Source organism: Acomys russatus, chromosome 5 (genome assembly GCF_903995435.1).
Source record: "Acomys russatus chromosome 5, mAcoRus1.1, whole genome shotgun sequence".
In the NCBI taxonomy this organism is placed as follows: domain Eukaryota; kingdom Metazoa; phylum Chordata; class Mammalia; order Rodentia; family Muridae; genus Acomys; species Acomys russatus.
The window spans coordinates 43,803,009-43,821,518 of NC_067141.1; the positions used below are offsets into that span (position 1 = coordinate 43,803,009).

The 18,510-nt window shown below is 43.7% G+C and overlaps 1 protein-coding gene across 2 annotated transcripts in view; it reads right to left on the bottom strand.

The window, feature by feature from the left end:
* The window catches only part of Entrep1 (endosomal transmembrane epsin interactor 1), a 54,517-nt gene that overhangs the window by 6,663 nt on the left and 29,344 nt on the right, over positions 1–18,510 (bottom strand). For both annotated transcript variants that reach the window (XM_051146265.1, XM_051146266.1), the window contains 6 exons: positions 14,133–14,243; positions 8,228–8,356; positions 6,467–6,574; positions 6,171–6,304; positions 771–900; positions 541–619 (listed from right to left, as the gene is read on the bottom strand). In XM_051146265.1, the coding sequence (XP_051002222.1) occupies positions 541–619; positions 771–900; positions 6,171–6,304; positions 6,467–6,574; positions 8,228–8,356; positions 14,133–14,243 (691 nt within the window). The remainder of the gene's footprint in view (positions 1–540; positions 620–770; positions 901–6,170; positions 6,305–6,466; positions 6,575–8,227; positions 8,357–14,132; positions 14,244–18,510) is intronic.

The window sequence follows — 18,510 nt, forward strand, 5'->3', positions numbered from 1 at the left end:
CTCTAGGCCATTTAAAACCTCCCCAAAGACAGAAAGCTGGAATAATGGAGTCCTCAAATTACAAGGATAAATGTAAATTGACTCTAGCATTGGCCACAGGACTGAAAAAAATCTTAATTTGGTAGGCATCAGAACCCTTGGTTATAAATGACGGTGTGAATACACACTGCACTACATGAAACTCATGTTCCTTTGAGGGAGCCCAGCTCGTTTCAATGGAACAAAGGAGATCAAGAAACACAGGAATAACAACAAATTGACATCCACCCAATCCATGGGTTCCTGAGGGTAGTCTGATTACCCATAAACCATTTTTGAGTAGTTCTCCTTAGTTCAATGTATAGTTCTTTTTCCTGTTCATATTTTAGATCTCACTTCTAAGCCCTAAGAGCTGACAGTACTTTGACCCTGACAGGAAAGATGTAGGCTGAACCATTTGCTCCCCGAATGCCTTACCTCTAGCAAAACACTAGTCAGTTCCTTTTTCTGCCATGTTCTAACCTAGTGAATGAAGGCGTGGGCGGTGAAGATGTGCGCTACCTTGAGTTATTTGTGTGCGAACTGGCTCCACTGCGCTCACAGCAGCTTCTGGTCCTTCTGGGATTTGGAATGAAGACTCCTGCATCACAAAGGAAGGGAGAAAGAGGATTAGGGTTTTGTTTTTTCTTTTAATGATGCTCAATCACTGCTCAGAGGACCCCAGTAAACTCCTTCAGATGAAGCGAGGGTATACTCTTCATGACGTGCGCCCCTGTTTCCTCTGGACCTACCTGTTCCTGGTCGATCTGGCTCACGACAGCTTCGTATGGAGGTGGGGGGTCCAAAGGACAGAACACTTCCACACCCTTGATTCGTGCTCCATAGATATGCGGCAGTGGGATGACATCAGGACCAACCATCCTAGGAAAAAGCACCTGGTCTTCAGGAAGTGTGCTCTGCACACTGGCCCTCTAATTGCAGCAGCCCCTGGACCCTCTGACTTCACCTCTAAACTGGGGGACTTGGGGGGCGAGAACCACTCGCAGTGGCTCAGTCCAGAAGAAGGAAACCAGTCCATTCTGTCCTTAGACAAATGCCCAGGGGGTCCTTAGACAAATGCCCAGGGGGTCCTTAGACAAATGCCCAGGGGGTCCTTAGGCAAATGCCCAGGGGGTCCTTAGGCAAATGCCCAGGAGGATCCTTAGACAACCGACAGCGTATAAAACATAATGCCTTTTTTCCTTTTAAGTACACCAGTGGAAATGTAAACATAATCCATTGAGACAGAAAGCATGAGTGGCTGCCAGGCTCAGAGGGGAGGGGACTAGAAAGTGACTGTTTATGTGTTTATGGACCTGGGATTTCTATAAGAGGCAGAATAATGCTTTGAAATGAGTTAGAGGTGGTGGTTGCACAATGTGGTGAATAGACTGAACATCACTGAATCATACAGTTAACGACAATCAAAACAACTAAGGCTAAGAAGAACCTCGGTTCTCTCCTGATATTAGTACATAGAAAAAGTTTCTTGGTTTCCTTGACGGCATATTCATGCTAAATAACTCTTTAAGGAGGCCAGGGGTGGAAATAGAATTAATTTCAAAGAAAAGGTAAGCAATGGCACAGCTCAAAGACAAAACAGGAGCTAGCAGAAAAGATCACAGAGTGACTCCCACATCTTCCTCAGGTGGCCGCTCTATACACCCCAATTAATGATGCACTATCCCAGGTGTCACGTTAAGGACAGTGAAAGAGGCAGGTTAAGGTTGGCAGTCTGTTTTTCCAGCCAAGGACAATATGCGCAGTAAACTTCAAACCCCTACCCAGATCTAGCCAATGGGCAGGACATTCTCCACAGTTGAGTGGAGAGTGGGGTGTGACTTTCACACGAACTCTGGTGCCCCATATTTGACCATGTCTCCTTGATGGGGAGACCTGGTGGCACTTAGAGGAAGGATAGCAGGCTACCAAGAAGAAACTTGATACCCTATGAGCATATACAGGGGGAGGAGGTCCCCATCAGTCACAGTCATGGGGGAGGAGAGTAAGGGGAAAATGGAAGGGAGGGAGGAATGGGAGGATACAAGGGATGGGATAATAATTGAGATGTAATATGAATAAATTAATAAAAAATATTTTTTAAAAAAGGTTGGCGGTCTGTTTTTCTCTGAACTAGATATAGCAAACCCAGCCGGGTTGACAAAAACATCTGTGCTCACTTAGAATACGGACACCCCACGCCCAACAACACAGCAGCTATAGCTGCCAGTTTCATAAGAGAAACTTTTGAGTTTCACAATGAGGCTGACTTAACACAGGGTTATTCTGTCATGTGTGGTCGAGGGACCCTTGACAGCAAAATAAGAAACAAAACTCACAAGAGTCCCTGTCACTCTTTATAGCAAATAATCAAAAGAAAACATACTAGAAAACAGGGAACTGAAAATGTAAACTAATTAAAAAGTATAAAAAGACAAACGGCAATACAAAAGAGAACCTTGTAATCAGGGTTACTAGAGAATGAAAACAAATAAAAACCCACCCAAAACAATGTCTGTTCTTAAAAAACAACAACAAAACAAACAAACCAAAAAACCCACCCAAAACAATGTCTGTTCCTAAAAAAACAACAACAAAACAAACAAACCAAAAAACCCACCCAAAACAATGTCTGTTCTTAAAAAACAACAACAAAACAAACAAACCAAAAAACCCACCCATAACAATGTCTCTTCTTAAAAAACAACAACAAAACAAACCAAAAAACCCACCCATAACAATGTCTCTTCTTAAAAAACAACAACAAAACAAACAAAAAAACCCACCCATAACAATGCCTCTTCTTAAAAAACAACAACAAAACAAACAAACCAAAAAACCCATCCATAACAATGTCTGTTCTTAAAAAAAACAACAATAACAAAACAAAAAAACCACCCATAACAATTTCTGTTCTTAAAAAACAACAACAACAACAAAAAAAACAAAAAGCCCACAATATCTGTTCTTGGAATACAAAGAAAAGACAAGGGGAAAATCTTATAGAAGTTGGTGAAAAGACAGATTCAAAGCCAGATGCACTTGAGAGACCGATTCTGAGAGGGAGAGGCATTAACTGGATTTAAAAATTCATCTTATTCATTGTGGCCATTTATGCTACTCCGAAAGGGAAGAATCGAGGTTTTATACTGGCACCTAACTCAAGATGTTCCCCAGGTGTATAAAATGTTAAGAACCCAGTCCACAAAGGAGTCCCATGAAAGACTCATCCTGGGCTGGCTGGAGGGCTCCTGACTAAACTTCTGCTTATAGAAACTCAGGCATGGATTTCATCCCAACTCCCCTACCTACCTCCCACTGTTTAAGACTTGTTGGAGGTTGGTCTAATGCATTTTGATGCTAATTACTGCTTGCTGTCTCTGTGCCCCACCTTGTACCTTGCCTAAGAGCCTGACCTGTTTGACCAATAAAAGGCCATCACACCTGGCCAGGGCAAATGGGATAGGCATGGCTAAGGGTCCTGGGCATGGAGAGACTGAGAATCTTGGGAAGAGAGGAGAGGAGAAGAGGGAGAAGGCTGCACCATGGATTAGGTGGAGGAGAAGCACATGGCTGGCGTGGATGGAGACTTGGCCCAGATGATGATAATTAGCAAGTATTTGGGACTATGGATGGGAGGTAGCTTGATAGAAATTATTAGAAGCAGATGGCATGGGATTGGGGCAGGTATGGAGATACCTGCCCCACTATGGGAAGTAGTTTAAGGGGCTAATATCTGCCCTGCCCCAGGTTAACGAAAGCTATTTTAAAATATAACAGGTGTTATTGATTGATTGCTAGCGGGTTAGAAAATACTGCCATAATAATTATAGGCCTAATAATAAACACTATTAGGTCATGCTGATAAATTAACCACAACAAAGACTCCAGCTGCTGGGTGATTCCAAGAAACTACATTTAGTGCAGGAATCCTGACCAATGACCAGCACAGCTGTTTGGTGGGGGGTGGGAGGGGGGGTAATCTTCTCCATACAGGGCCAGTCCTCAGACTCTAACCCCCATGATCCCGTGAGTCATCCTTCTAGCACTACTACCCACAGCTCTGCTTGCCTGCCTGTTCTCCTCTGATAGTCTCTGGCATTCCCAACGCATTGTCTATCTTTGCATTGCAGAGGTAAGGTGCTGGATTTCCAAGGACAAAGAGGTCAGGAGAGCAGGCTTTCACCTTAGATGCTAAACTACCACAGAATCTCTTCCAGAAGGAAACCCAGAAGTTGGGGAGGGCACTTTACACAAGATGATCACAAAATGAATGAGTCCTATGGTAGCTTTGATGACTATTGATCCTGCATTTGGATGGACGACACCTCAGAGTCAGCAGGAAAGGACAAAGCCACTTCTTTACCATCCATCACTTGGGCAAATAAGAGTTTATGGAGGCCATGGTGCTTTGACTAGGAATGTCCAACATAGGATTATATGTTTGAATGTTCAGTCAATGGCGATGGCACTACTTGGGAGGGATTAGGAGGTGTGGCCTTGTTGGAGTAGGTGTGTCATTGAGAGTTGGCTAAAGTTTCAAGGGCCCAACCAGGCCCAGTAGCTTTCTCTCTACATGATACTTGCAGGTTTAGATATAGAGTTCTCAACTCCTTCTCGTGCTCCACATCTGCCTGCACACTGCCATGCTTCCCACCATGATGACAATGGACTAAACCTCTGAAACTGTAAGCAAGGCCCAATTAAGTGCTTTCCATTATAAGAGTTGCCATGGTCATGGTGTCTCTTCACAGCAATAGAATACTGACTAAGACAGAGACAAACAGGATTGTTATTTTCTGGAAAGTTATTGTCTCTGGCATCCTTTATGAATCAGCCCTAACAATGGAGAAAAATCATCTTGGGAGGTTCTAAAACGCGAGATGGCTCACAGAGACCATGTGTTTCACTGCCATCCCTCTTCTGCATCTGTAACTCTCCCATTTTCTGAAAGAATCAGAATCATTTGGTCCTGGCCCCTGGTGCTCTGTAATGCCAGCAGAACACACCCTTGCTGTCTCAAGACCAACACAGATCATCTGTACACCCAGCTGACAGCCCCCTTCCCTGGCTTTGTGGACATTTCTGCCTGGGGAGGTGTTCTGAGGGGAGTAAGGTAAGAATCAAAGACCAAGAGTGGTACGTAGGTGGGACCTGTTTCAAATGCTTGGGTAGATGTCCTGAACATCAGAAAAATTTTTTCCAATAGCCCCAAACCTGTACCACATCTGTCTAATGACAATATAGATATCCAAAAATATATGTGCCTGATCCCAAATAATAAGTTAAAGATGCTAATATTCCTGTAGAACCCAGAGATTTTTTTCTTTGGGGGTTCAACCTTTAAATTCAGCATAAGTAACTTCTCTGCGGATTCCGGAGCTGACTGGGTGACCCAGTTGGCTATTCTGGGCATTGAATACTGTGATCCTAACACTCATGTTAGTGATCTGGACTGAACCCCTGGCTTGGAGCAGAGGAAGAGCTCTAACTCATTTTGAATTCTATAAGCTAGCACAGCACTAAACAATCAGTAGAAGATTGATAATGCTTGCTGAATAAATAAATGAGATCATTCTTTAACGGTTCAATTCTAGGCATCGCTAACAATCAGACAAATGCATATTTCATTCTACAAATAACAACTTCTGAGATTTAAGGAAAACAGTCAAAATTTGAGCTGGAATTTGAAAAGGAAAATTAAGCAGTGCCCCTGCTTTTTTTCCCTAGCCACGGAGATGCAATTAATAATTAATTTTTTCTTAGTGGCTGCAAAGAATTTCATGACTGTTGGGACCCATTGATGGTGTTATAATGAAACATCGATTCTGCCTAACTGGGCACGTTTCCAGGGCAACAGAAACTCTCAATCAAGTCAAATAACAGCTGTTATCTCCCTGGGTGTCCCTTTTCCTTAGGAAGCTAATTGAAATTGCAAAAGTTTATCTCTAGGTCAAGGTTGGATTTATCTTCGGAGTCATCTGGTTTATCAGAGAGAGAAACAAGGGAGGAAAAGAGAGCTAACCAGGCAGGACAATCTGTCTGGACTTTGGAGAAAAAAAAGTGAAAGTTCAGGCTGAGTGCTCTGGAGACCATACGTGTCTCAGCACAGAACGCACCACGGAGAGGCCAGCAGGACTTAGGAATGCTACCTGCGGTTCATGCGCGGTGTGCAGGAGTAGAAAGTGGCAAAGTAGGAAGGGGGAGGCACCGGCGGCACAAAGTCATCTGGATCTGGAATCCGCCCATGCTCTTCCGCTTCTTCTGCAGACATCTGGGATTCATCCTGGTCAAACAGCATGACGGGAGGGGGAAAAAAATGATCACACAGTAGGGATGGACAGATGGACAGCTAGGCGGAAACACCACACAGCGCTTCCACGGCACAGTACCACAGTACAGATGAACTGCTAGGTCAAAACACTGCACAGTGTTTCCTCACACTTACAAGACATGGCCTTCTGCTGGCAAAGATCTGGAGGTAGCGCAGGGCGGCAGCCACCAAACACACTGTGGTGGTCAGGGCGTTCAAGGCACACAGGGCAAATAGGACTTTCTGAAAATGACAAGACCACTGATCAGACAACAGTATAGCAATGCGCCAATAACATGCTGCCCAAACTGGCAAGCTTCCAAGCGGATGAGGGCAGGGGGTCAGATAGCATCTGGCTTATGGAAGTGCTAAAATAAATGCTGCAAGTGTAACTCTCTGCCAGAATGTAGATTTCTTGATTTTTAAACCTTATAATTTCAGCTACTTTGAAGACTGAGGCAGGACGGTCATAAATTCTAACTCAGACTGGGTAATATAATAAAACTGCCTAAACACACAGAACAACCTAAACGGAGTCTAGTGAGGCACCCCTATAATCCCAGCACCCTGAAGGCTTGGGGCAGGAGGATCTGAGTTCCAGGCCAGACTCTAGCTCAAAATATAAGTAACTCAAAAAGCGAGCATATCTGGAAGCTCCCTGTCCTTCAAAAGCCTAGTGTTAAATCCGGGGCAATGATACCTCTGTATCCACGGGGTTCACCTCCACAGAGTCAACTAACCCAGAATGGAAAATCCTCAGGGGAAAAAAAAAAACAAAAACAAAATACAAGACTGTGCTGAACATGTGCAAGAGACATTGCACCAGGAACTGCATCTAACAATGTCTCGAGCGTGTAAGGAATGCGTGCAGGTTATGTGAAAACCTATGCCATTTTATGGAAGGGGTTTGGGTGTGACAGAGTTCAGTATCCTCAGGGGTGCTGTAGCCAACTTCCCAGGGACATGGGAAGCATCTAAATACTATCTAAACACAAAGCTCCTTCCAGAAGAGCAGTGAGACTCCTCTGGAAGTGGTGTCCCCAGAGGGATAGAATCAGCTTAATGTGTGGCCACTGTTCTGCGACAGGCACTGAAAGTTGCGGTGACTACAGCCATGGCTCCTTCGGGGGTGGGAGTGGACTTTCCCCAAGCTAAGTCGGGCTTACAAAGTTCAAGATGACTCAACTACCAAACATGCAGAAGCCAAAGCAAGCAGGTCATTTTAAAGTCGGTACACCCCAAAGCTGGCCACTCTGCAGAGTTCTCTCCCTGAGCTTTCTCCTCCTCCCCAAAAAGCAAAGATCTAAAGAATGCCAGTGGTAGTTGACTAACCAACAGCTAATGGGCCACTGTTTTGCCACCTGCTGCGGCCAGGCTCCAGTTATCTGGCTCCATCATAAAGGCTGGTTTTGCATTTCGCTTTGACCTGAATCCTTAGTGTATTTTCCTAAATTACTTTTCCTTATTATAATATCTGCCCACTAAACAAGATACAAAGAACTCAAGTGTCTCCTGTACTGTCTGGCAGATCTTAGTATATGGGCCATAGAGTGGCAGCATTCAACAGGAACATGCAACTTAACAAATGAGCAATACCAAGGGACTATGCAACTGAGGCTTTCCTGAGAGCCGCCCCTCAGATGTGTGTGCAGAAACATATACATATGTGTAGTTAGACTCCTTTGCATTTTTTTTACCAGTTTATAATTCTTAAATGCAATGAAATCTCTCTTCATGTAATTTAAGATGCAATCTGTAGCCTTCTCTATGCTCCATTCTGACTGTGGGTCATTAGCTCATACTTGCTTTCATCAGCTTGATGAGAATACTCAAGGAGCGGCCCTCTTGGGCCCCTGTGGTGCATTTCCTGGTGGGGCCCTGAGCTGAGCATCCTACCTTAAGCAGAAGGTGAACAGCACTACAAGGCTGAACAGGAAAGAGTTTCAAGGCATTTTCTTTGTCTGTGCACTTGGCTGGTTGAAATTCTTCACAACAGAAGCAGATCTTGCCTTCACCTAGGTCCACCTTAAGAAAAGATGCAGAATAATGATTTTATTATTAAAGGGGGAAACAACACTCTTGCTACACCACACAGCATGTGTCGTACAGAATATGATGTGTACGGTTCCATGTCAGGCAATGCTAGTATCAGGCAAAGATTCATTTTATTTTTAAGTGTGTGTGTGTGTGTGTGTGTGTGTGTGTGTGTGTGTGTGTGTGTGTGTGTGAATCCTCTGAACAGTAGCCCTGGACCATGGAGAAAGACCTTCGGTGCTCATTTTCAACGCAGGCATAGGTTTTTATCGAAGTGATAATTGATGAATAACCTTGTAGCATCTTAATGAGATGCTCTGCCAACTTGTAGCCACTTTTCTCACTTTTTCTAAAGGCAAGCTGAGAAAATATGTAACACCTCCCAAAGCCTCAGGGCAGAGGCAAGCTTCCTAACTTGTTCTGCAGTCTGTGCCGAAGTTGGTTTTGCTTCCTGTTTTCCTAACAGGAACGGGTTACAGTGATTCGCTAATTGTTAATTAGGCAGCTCAGCTCTCAACTCTCTAACTGCAAACTCTGAGGCAGGCTACACTTTCACCCTGTTCTAACTGTTATGAAGGGGCAGGGATCTTTCTTGTTGAATTAATGTTCTTAATCTCCAGTTGCAGTTCTGAGTTTCATAGTTTTGTGGAAATTAAGGAAAGATTTGGTTCTTCATAGTGTAGGTGAAGTAGGAAAGCAAAGGGAAAAACTCCACCATCGAATTACACAACATGGGATCCACAACTATGGTTTATCTTCTCTTTTGAAGTAAACTTTGCATATATATATGATAATCTCATAGATGCAAGTAATAAGTACATCATTTGAGGAGTTTTTTGGTAATGTACTATATGACCCAAGCCTTTCCAAGACCAGCTGAAACTGTCATATCAGAGACAAGTCCTTCATGGCCCTTCCCCCTCAGTCTCCGCCCACTTCCTTCCCAGGGACAAGCACCACTCCTTTTTGTGCCTATTAATTTGACCTCTTCTAGACCTCCATGGACTCTAACATTTTTAATTCTCTGTCATAAAATTAAGTTGCAGGGGATGATTATATCAGTTTTATGTAAATTCTGTCTCTGATACAAAGAAGAACGATCAGAGTTACCCCGATGGTCTCCATAATTACCTCTACCCGTTCATTCCTATAACTTGGTGCTTTCCTGTTTTGTCTGCTGACACCATAACTTCAGCAACACCCCCATACCTAGGACCATGGGGCTGTTTGTATTAGAATTTTTCCACAATTGTTCCTTACAGTGTTGAGGGTAAGCCCCACTCTTTTAAAGTTGACACTAGCCTCTCACTCTCTAAATGAAATGGTCACTCCAACAGGCTCTCTCTCTTTAAGCCAGGCTCCACAGACTCCACACACTCCTCCACCTCTCAGAACCCTGGCCCTCCCCTTTGCCCCTCTCCTCCCACAGTCAGTGGGCTCTCTCACTTTAAGTTGAATTCAGCAGAACACTACTAGGAAGGCCTCCCTCCTCTGAGCTTCCTGTTGGACAGTACATGGGTTAGCACTCACAACAGCAGTGGGCGGTAACAAGTCAACCCTCTGCAGATGACAGCCAACATTCACTCTGTTTCCTCCTCGTGGGAGCCAAACTAATTTCCACGTGGCTCGGGATGGTTTCTACTTCTGGTCCTTGGTGCAGGCCTCCAGACCTCACTCAAGGACCCATATTCTGTAGTTCCTTCTCATAGTGCTAGGTGCCTCCAACAAAGGATCCCTTTGTTACCAGCCCATTCTCACTGTAAGGTGTTTACTGAAGGAAGATGAAGGCCTGGGGGGAAGGGGATGCATCAAGGCTACAGTATCCCACCAGACAGCCAAGAGCGTGGGAACTTCTGCTGTCTGCAGTCTTTAGAGTGAGTCTGAATAGACAGCAACACTGTCCCGATGAGTGGAAGCTAATCCCTTTAAATGGGACTACTTGAAAGTTTCATCATTACATGGTCATGAATGACAAGTATCATTCCTACTTGCCTCAAGGAAGTCCTGAAGCTGTATGCAAATGATAGTATGCGACAGTGCATTTTGTGTTCCGATTCCTCCACTATCCACTTGATTCCTCCACTATCCACTTGATTCCTCCACTATCCACTTGATTCCTCCACTATCCACTTGATTCCTCCACTATCCACTTGATTCCTCCACTATCCACTTGATTCCTCCACTATCCACTTGATTCCTCCACTATCCACTTGATTCCTCCACTATCCACTTGATTCCTCCAGTATCCACTTGATTCCTCCACTATCCACTTGATTCCTCCACTATCCACTTGATTCCTCCAGTATCCACTTGATTCCTCCACTATCCACTTGATTCCTCCACTATCCACTTGATTCCTCCACTATCCACTTGATTCCTCCAGTATCCACTTGATTCCTCCACTATCCACTTGATTCCTCCAGTATCCACTTGATTCCTCCACTGTCCACTTGATTCCTCCACTGTCCACTTGATTCCTCCACTATCCACTTGACTCCTCCACTATCCACTTGCCACCCGAACACCCACACCTTCATTCTTTATCCTACCTCTGCTCTGTATGTCTAAAAATTTGTTCTTCTTGCTCTTCAATTGCTTTAGGCCATCTAGAAGCATGTTCACACTTTCCCCGATCCCAAATGCTAAAGTTCCACCCTTCAACCTCAAAGAAACTACCTGACACTTTCAGATCCTTGCTCTCCCTTGTTATGCCCAACACTGTGGTTCTCAACCTGAGCTGCACCTTAGAATGCCCTGGAGAGCGTTGAAAAAGCAAGCTGAAGACATATTTAGCAATTAGGGAACTACAAATTAAATTGCAGTGAGTGTGTGTGTGCGTGTGTGTGTGTGTGTGTGTGTGTGTCCGCACATGCACATGTGTGAGTGCCCACGGAGGCCAGAAAAGGCCATCAGATCCCCTATAGATGGAGTCACAGATAGTTATGGGGACAGAACTCAGATCTTCAACCACAGCAACAAGTGATCTTAGCCACAGAGCCACCACTCCATCACCAATGACTATAAGCTCTTACTTTAGTCCCTCAAAATGGAAACATCTTCTGCTGGTGCAGATGGGAGTCATTGCTGGAAATACGAATTGAAGCTCTTCGATAACACTATCCATTCCAAGATGCAAATACTAGCCAGGCATGATGGTGGGTGCAGACCTTTAATCCCAGCACCCAGGAGGCAGAGGCAGGCAGATTCTCTATGAACTCCAGGCCAACCTGATCTACATAGTGAGTTCCAGGCCAACCTGATCAAAGAGTGAGTTCCAGGCCAGCAAGGGCTATATAGTGAAACTTTGTCTCAATCAATCAATCAATAATTGAACATATTTATTTTGACCAACTACAAAGGAAAATTGTTTAGTAACTTCTTGTAAAGTTGAAAGACTTTACCACATAATCCAGCATTACATGTGCAGTGTTTCCCCAAGAGAAAGGAAGGCAGGCACTCTGTGTTAGAATACGAACCTGCACCTCATGCCAGACCATAGAGCCCAAATCAGGACATGCAGCCCTGGCAGCTCTCCTCAGGGCAGTGTTAAGAAACGGTCTGTGCCATGATCTGACAGCTCTCAATTTATGACACCTGGCTCCTCCATGCTCTTTGCCATGCACACTGTGTTGAACTAAACCATGTGATGTAAACCTTCCTGCCACCCCCTAAAAGGTTATAATATAAAGTCAAATGTTTTTTCTTTGTTCTGGAGGTTGAGCTGAAGACATCTCATGGAAAATTTCATCATAGGAGTGTTCTGAAGGCTACTCCCTAAAGAGGCTCTCCTCTTCTGCACCCACTGTCTACCACACCCCTCCTGCTCTGGCCTCCCCCTGTCCTAGCCCTAACCCCTCTAACGGCAGGGATCATTGTAGTGGGCCCATTGTTCCTTCTCAAGTATATTTCACACCTTCTGCGTAATGCTCTCCCTCCCACCTTCAGGTCCGTCAGAGCCTTGAGGCCATGAATACGAGTGGCTCCCATAGCGTATGTCTGAATACCTGGTCCCCAGTTGGTAGAATGTTTGAAAGGATTAAGAGGTGTGGCTTAGTTGAAGAAGGCATGTCACTGGGGACAGGCTTTGAGGGTTCAAAAGCCCATGGCTAACCAACCCTCTGAAACCATAAACTCAAACCCTTTCTGTTATAAGCTGCCTTGGTCATGGTGTTTTATTACAGCAATAGAAACAAGTCCCTTTCATACCATTAAACCTCATACCTGAAAGGATGTCAGCTTCCTTTCTATTATATTAAGCATATGCTTTCAATGTCACCTGAAGACATTCACATCATATCAACTTGTCAGCTCTTGTTACTAGCATTTGAACAAAAAGCTTTAATGCTTGTTTTAAGATTTGTGAAGAATGTGAGAAACAACAACAGGTGTTTTGTGCTCCTGGGGCACTTTCCTGATTGGAAAGTTTATGGGTTTTGCTGAAATGGCTTGACCAAAGTTTTCCTTGTTGGCTCATGGCCTCTTAGCTTCTACAGGGTAGACTGCAATGGGACAAAATTCCAAATAAATAAGGTTTACTATAACCAGTTAAGGGTCTACACCTGTTGCTTTGTACTGAGACATTTATTGCTAAAAGTCTTTGTTTAAGGTTTAGAGATTCAGACATTCTGCTTTGGAGTAACATGCCCAAAAGAACTGACAGCTGGGCTTGGGACAGATGTGTGTGCATCCCTGGCCACATTAGCTTTCTACACAACAGACAAAAGGTGGCAACAACCCAACGATCCATCCACAGGAGAGTGGGTAAAGTGCACCACAGGTACAGACGATGGAGTATTACTCAACCTTTCAAAGAATTCAAAGAATTCTGACACGGGCTATACTGTGGTTACACCTTGAGAACCCACAGAAAGGCAAAAACCGTGTGCTTCTGTTTATGTGAATGCCTCTGGGGTATCTGAATCGATAAGATAGACAGTGAGATGATGGCATCTGAGGAGAAGGTGATGACGGACAGACAGACTTGAAGAGCTCCAGAGACTATTTGCACAGCAGTGTGAATGTATGAAACACTACTGAATCATATGGAGAAAATGGCCAGAACGGATTGTTGTATGAGCAATTTATAAAAAACTGTTTATTTGGGTTGTTTTTGTTTCTGTTTGAGATGAGGTCTCTCTCCATAGCCCTGGGTTTCCTGGAACTCATGATGTAGATCAGGCTGGCCTTGAACTCACAGAGGCCTACCTGCCTCTCCCTCCTGAGTGCTGGGATTAAAGGCATTTGTCACCACACCGGCACTATACAACCTGTTTTAAGTCAGAAATTCTGTAAGTTCCCAGCCTGTTATCCACAAATGTGAGATTCAGAGAGCTCTTGATTACAGTCTCCTGTCCCAGATACCCCTGGCATGCTACATAATTGATGGTCTAAGCATCATGTTTCTCTTCCAAAATCAGAAAATCTCCAAATGCTGACACATACCAGGCTTCTAAAGCTTTCAGATAAAGGATCTCTGACCTGGATTCTGGTAATAGCCATCTTTGCTCTTTAGATGCAGGTAGTCCCGCCCATTAGTTGTGGAGACCTGATCCGTTCACCCCTAACTAGTGGCTACATCACACTGCTCTGACGCTGGGTTGGCACTGGCCACTCGCTACTCCAGCCAAGTGACTGACAACTGAGGAAGGTACTTAGCAATAAGCTTACTTACTTACTTACTTCCCCCACCCACCCCCACTTCCCTTTTAGGAACATCAGGACAGTTTGTGCACATGGCACAGCAGCAAGGCTGCCACAGCAAGCTTACCAGATCACATCTGGGGACACTGGACACAAACTGGGCTCCTTGACAGCCTAGGATGAACCCTGCGAGATTTAAAAGGATGCAAACCACAGAGAGCAGCACAAAAAGATTTACCTGCAACGAGAGAGAGAGTAGATGCTTAGGAAGGAGCGGGGCTAAATGTGCAGGTGGCTTTGCACGCAGATACATGTTAAATATAACCATTGAAGCTGGACATTACCTTTCAGGAGGAAACTTCAAGGGAAAAGTCAAAACTCAAAAGTAAAAACTTGAGGAAACAAAGTGAAGTCATGTTTTTACATTTTTTTTTTTTTCACATTTGTAAGTACTGTGAATTCTCAAGTCTTCGGGTCCCTATTTTCTTCCTCCCTGCAAATATTTCTTGCATCTGTATCTTACATGAGGCTCCATTTTTTTCCTTCTGGAGCCATTCAGACTTTGCCCGAGTTTTGCCGGATCAGTAACTGCAGGCAGGCAGATGTAGAGCCTGGAGGTCTAAGCGGACCACAAGAAGGAGGAGGAGCTGAGTCATCGACACCCAGATATCTTTACAGTGAACAAATTAAAGGGAGAAGGCTTTTGTTTCAGTCCAAAACAGTTTAGGTTCTAAAGAATGTTTAATAATCTTCCATGAAATTTTTTCCAAAGTTAAAAATACTATCATTTCAAATAATTAAGGACTGCCTGAAGCCAACCAAGGAGTCGGTATTTGCTTGGTACCATGTCTTTCAGCTTGAGAACTATTACAAAAACAAGACCTTATCAAAACCAAAAACAAATATAAAACATCAGCCAGCAATTATCCGTACTAAGACCAGTCATCAATTTAGATAGCTGATAATCTCTGAGCTGGCTTGCAAAGGACTTCACAAATAATAAACTTCAATATGCCCCCCCCCAAAAAAAACCACCAACTACTGTTCTTATTTCAAGTCAAGCTAGCAAGATCTCCCCAGACCTATTCTATGAGTCAATAGTTGATGCCACTTTCCCTGAGGGAGTGTGTGTGTGTGTGTGTGTGTGTGTGTGTGTGTGTGTGTGTGTGTGTGTGTTTCTGTCTGTATCTGTATGTGAGTGTGTATGTGCCCTTCTTCCTCTGCAGTAGGACTTGGCTTCTTCCTTTCTCTGTTTATTTGCACACATGCCATTGTCAGATCTTTGGGAACTCCTGCAGCAGCTGCTATTGTGACTGTCACCAGCTGGCATCCCCGCTGATGTGAGCAGCATACAACACACGCCCTTCGCACTGTATCATTCATGCTACTGCTCGCGGGGGAAAAGAAGGATGAGGAAGTGGCGAAGGGCATGGTGCAGTCTTCCCACGTGGCCCTTCTCTGCACTGCTAGCTGCTATTTGAAGAGCTGTAAAGTGTCTGCAGTCTTCAGGCCCAGCAACACAACCAGGGCAGCCGCAAGAAAGACTTAAATTTGGCTCTGAAAATATTCTTTTATTTCAAGATAAGATACTTTGAGAAGAAATTTTTAAAATGTGACTATGGCCCATATCCCCACCAGCATAATCACTAATCTTTATAACTAAAAAATAAGACTACCACATAAAAAATGCACGAAGACCCATCACTCTCAACATGGGACCCCAAAACTCCTCAGTAGAATCTTAATTTAAGCTCATCAAAAGACACAAATTGGGAAAAAAAAAAAAAAAGACACAATTGGTAAAATCAACAGGCATATCACAGACTAGGAGAAAATACTTTCATGCACATAATACATTTTACTTACATATTTCTTTAAATATGTTTGCAGTGTATATGCAGGTGTGTATACACATCTATGCACATATGCATGTGGTAGCCAGAGGACAACCTCTGGGGTCTTTCTTCAGGCCCAATCCACACTGGTTGTTGAGACAGTGTCTCTGGCTGAAGCTTACCGATTTCTCTATATTGCCCGGTGAGTGAGCCCCAAGCATCAACCTGCCTCTGCCTCCCGTAGCTCAGACCGCAGTACAACACTTCACCTAGTTTCTTTTCCTTTTCTTTTCTTTTTGCATGGGTTCTGGGGCTTAAACCCAGGTTTCATGCTTGCAATGTGAGCACTTTACCAGTCAAGCTATATGCCCAGCCCCATAGTAAGTATTTTTATGATAGATTATTAAAAAATTACTTACCTCAGTAATGAAAAGACAATCCAAATAAAGAATGTAGTCAAACATTACATACATATACCCACTATACAGAGAGAGAGAGAGAGAGAGAGAGAGAGAGAGAGAGAGAGAGAGAGAAGGAGAGAGAGAGAGGGTAACAATAAAGAATAGCCAACAAACACATGATAGAGTTTTCATAATACATGAAAACTGTATTAGTCATCATGAATGGAAATTAATCCACAATGAGACATGGTTCTGCACCATCTAAAATGGTTACGTTTTCAAAGCCAACAATGCCAAGTGTTGCTGAGGGTGAGGAGTGTGGACACAAGATGGTACCATCACTTTGGGAAAAAAAGGCACTTCTTAAAAACCAAATCTAAATTTTGCATGTAGAAGTGTCCCAAAGGATTCATGAAGACATTTCACCCTGGTGTCTCTACTCCCTAACCATGAACGTACAGGGCAACTTCCTCCCAAAATCATAGCACCCAAGAGGGGGGCAAATAACTTCCCATCAGATAGATCAACAACACCCCATCCACCAGGTGACATCATGATAGCACCTCAAAAAGGTATACCGGTATTTTGAATTCACCTCAACTCAGATCTCTTGCAATTGAGATGTCATTTCAATCCAGGTTTTAACTGGGTCACCCCAAACAAGGAATATTGGCAGAGCCTGGAGCTACCCAGAAGCATGACCCTGGGTTTACCCATTCCTGCTGGCTGCATGTTTTCCATAGTCCTAACACACAGCATTATTAAATAATCATGCCTGACATGGCTTGTCATTGTTAAGTGCCTCCAAATGTCCTTCTAGAAACAGGATGACCTTTCCATCTTGGCTAAGGATTTGTACATTGCTCCTTGCTTCCCTACTGTTCCAGGTTCAAGAAGGAGGTAAACTTCCTGTGTCTAGATGATAACTCATTCCAGGAACTACGGATAAGCTAAGCTTAAAAGTTAGTATGTTTTAAAAATGAACTGACATATTTTGTTTCCATTGTATGTGTCTGAGTGTCTGCCTGCATGTACGTGTGTCTGTGCACCATGTGTGCGCAGTGCCCACAGAAGCGAGAAGAGGACATTAGATGTCCTGGAACTGAGGTTACAGTGGGTCATGACCTGCCATGTTAGTGCTGGGAAACCAGCTCTGGTCCTCTTCAAAAGCAGCAAGTGTTCTTAACTACTGAGCTAGCCATCGGGTGCTCCCCCAAACGACTAACTTTAACATGGTGAGCTAAGAGTATTTTAGCATATTAGTTCCTAGGGAGGAAAAAATACTAGAAACAGCATTAAAGTGAAGTCTTTAAGTACAGACATTTTAAAGATATGTAACCGAGGGAAAACACGAAGCTTTGGAAGGTGGAGTTGATTCGGGGTCGTGAGGAACTGGGTCCAGATCACCAACAAGGAAAAGATAAGCAACAGGGTTTACTCATCAGAATGCCTAAATATTCAGAAATGGTCAACCATCAGATCCTTCTGGAAGCGAAAAGAAGATTAAAATTAAAATTGATGGAGTCTATTGAGGAAGTTATTATAAAATAAAAGAACGATGGAATACTATTGGTCTTTAAACACAGCCATGACTCAATAATTCCACAAGGACTCTGCAGTGGAATCAAGCCCAGCAATGACCAGGAGCATATACCAGGCCACTGATGCATGTGACAGTATGGATGATTTCAGAAATATCCAGGGGAGTGAAAACATATATTCTTTGTGTTTCCATATATGCAAAGTTCTAGAACATGAAAAACGAAGGAGTTTCATATATGTAAAGTTACAGAGCATGAAAAACTAAGAAAAGAAGGGAGGGAGGAAGCAAGGGAAAGAAAGAGAAATGGGCAGATAATATTGTCTGCCCCAGTGATCAATAAGCTCATATTCATTAGATAGTCAAGCATTTCATATGACAACCGAAAAGTTCTGACACCAGAAAAATAAAACAACAAAACCTAAGGAGTTCATTTCTACCTGTGCGCATACAACCAAGCCTGCCATAAGGCATGTGCTCAATAAAGGATCACATAGTGACTGATTATTTCCTGAATGCTCCCATTGATTACTGGTTCTCTGGGAGAGTTTAACAGATAATCAAGTAGAGAAAAGTGATTGAAACACTGAGCATTTCTGGGGAGAGCTGTTACAACGTTCAGATAAGCTACACAGCATCAAGGTTGCAGTGTGTGGCTCCCTCCTGTTGATGCAGGTCCTTCCCAAAGACAGCCACCTGATGGAAGAGCTTTGAGGAGCCAGTGTAATA